General features: G+C 32.3%; 1 protein-coding gene across 1 annotated transcript in view; it reads right to left on the bottom strand.

Annotated features, from left to right (window-relative positions):
* Positions 1–1,963, bottom strand: part of LOC106688903 (corticotropin-releasing factor-binding protein) — a gene marked incomplete at its 5' end in the record, with an annotated part of 82,366 nt that overhangs the window by 63,790 nt on the left and 16,613 nt on the right. Inside the window, 1 exon segment of the mRNA XM_067044802.1 lies at positions 1,288–1,498. Coding sequence (XP_066900903.1) covers positions 1,288–1,498 — 211 coding nt within the window.

Consider the following 1,963-nt stretch of genomic DNA (forward strand, 5'->3'; position numbering starts at 1 on the left):
AGTATCTGGAGTTATATTTTCTATGAAAGTATGTTTCAATCGTCAAAGTATTGGGTATATCTGAGGAAAAGGTGGTAGAGATGCGTTTAGTGAAGAATACAAATAAGTAAAAACTTATTTATAAGTGCCAACATTTCGGCCTGAATTTCAAGCCTTCATCAGGGCTAAGAAAAAAAATAAGATAAAAACCAAAATGATTAAATGGAATCAAAGAAAAAAAAGAGATATAGTATAATATAGGTACTTAAATAGTATTGAAGAAAATGTATTGTGTAATATTATAAGAATATTGAAACAGTATATAATAATATACAGGTAAAATAGTAATATTAAAATTAATAATGAAAAAAGAAAAACATATATGTATGAGAATCAACTAAAAAAAATACATGTACAAATGACAATCCTCCAAGGCGCCTGAAAAGAAGATGGCTACGAGACCAGCTAATGTAAAATGTCATTAGAGTGCTACCAATGAGTAGTTTCTCTACACGCCTGTAACACTCCAATTTAACTTAGATTAGATTAACTAAATGTATTATAATGTACAGTTGTAAATAGCAATAAATAAATAATAAAAAAAATAATAAAACTTAAAGGAAAATAACATCTTGAACATAATCATTCCTATTTACAATATTTACATTGAGCCTCGGAAACCCCGAATCGAGCTCTTCTTCACACTTATGCACGAGAGAGCAGGACTTCGGAGATACCAACTGCGTCTCTGGTATTAAAAGCCAGTGGAGGGTGTGTGAGGGCTAGCTGCAGACGCTCAGGACGTGATTTTCTAATAGAATGTGGTGAATTTGGATTTAATAAGGTCTGATACATATGTGATATTAAGGTCATGATGTAGGGTATTGTTGGTTACATAGTAAGGAACAAGGAAGTAAGGAACAAGACTATTGTTCGAAGAGGTTTGGACTGAAAGGATTTGATGTTAGAGTTTTTAGCTGTCCCCCCAGTTCTAGTCCATAAGTCCAAATAGATTTTATTATTGTTTTTTAAAGTGGTAATTTTTTTCCCACCAAAAGCTGTGATTTTATACTTAGCAGTTCATATAATTATCTAAATCGTCGGTTGAGGTCTTTCAAAAATATGGATTCCGCAATAGTCTAGGAGAAAGCCAAAATAACGGGCTGTGCTTGAGAAAGGAATCTATATGGAATTAAAGGAAGCCCTCATTCAATATTAAACGGTGAAGTAGACTAATTATTTAGCATGCTAAATATGGTTATTAGTATTCTTCATATATGATAATTTTTAAAATTATACTAAACTTACGAGTAGGATTCTTGAGGAAGCTGACCCTGAAGGAGAATCCCCTGGACCTCTTGGGGACTCTGTACTGGATGAGGGCCGCGTTCTGGGAGCTGATGAAGGCTCTGTTCGGCCGAGTCATTCCGCAGAATTCCGAGACCCGTTCCTCTAGTGGCAGTCGGTGCTCCGTCGTACTGGGGAAGTACCCACCGTTCAGCTCCCAACCATCCACGAACTGTAAACAGGATATTATATGCTATTAAACGTAATCTAATCAACAACTATATCTTCAAATAGTATTATATTAAACATAGGTAGGGAGGAAGTACAAATATTTAGGAAATATTAATAATGATAATTTATCTGTTTAAGAAAAACTTTAGAGTTACGTTATAAAAAGTATCTGGAGTTATATTTTCTATGAAAGTATGTTTCAATCGTCAAAGTATTGGGTATTTCTGAGGAGAAAATGATGGAGATGCGGTTAGTGAAGAATACAATTAAGTAAAAACTTATTTACTAGTGCAAAAATAAGATAAAAACCAAAAGAATTAAATGGAATTAAAGGGAAAAAAGAGAGATATAATAACAGATAATATAGGTACTTAAGTAGTATTGAAGAAAATATATTGTGTAATATTATAAGAATATTGAAACAGTATATAATAATATACAGGTAAAATAATAATATTGAAATTAA

This window comes from Halyomorpha halys, unplaced genomic scaffold (assembly GCF_000696795.3).
Source record: "Halyomorpha halys isolate HHAL.00 unplaced genomic scaffold, Hhal_1.1 Scaffold1232.1, whole genome shotgun sequence".
In the NCBI taxonomy this organism is placed as follows: domain Eukaryota; kingdom Metazoa; phylum Arthropoda; class Insecta; order Hemiptera; family Pentatomidae; genus Halyomorpha; species Halyomorpha halys.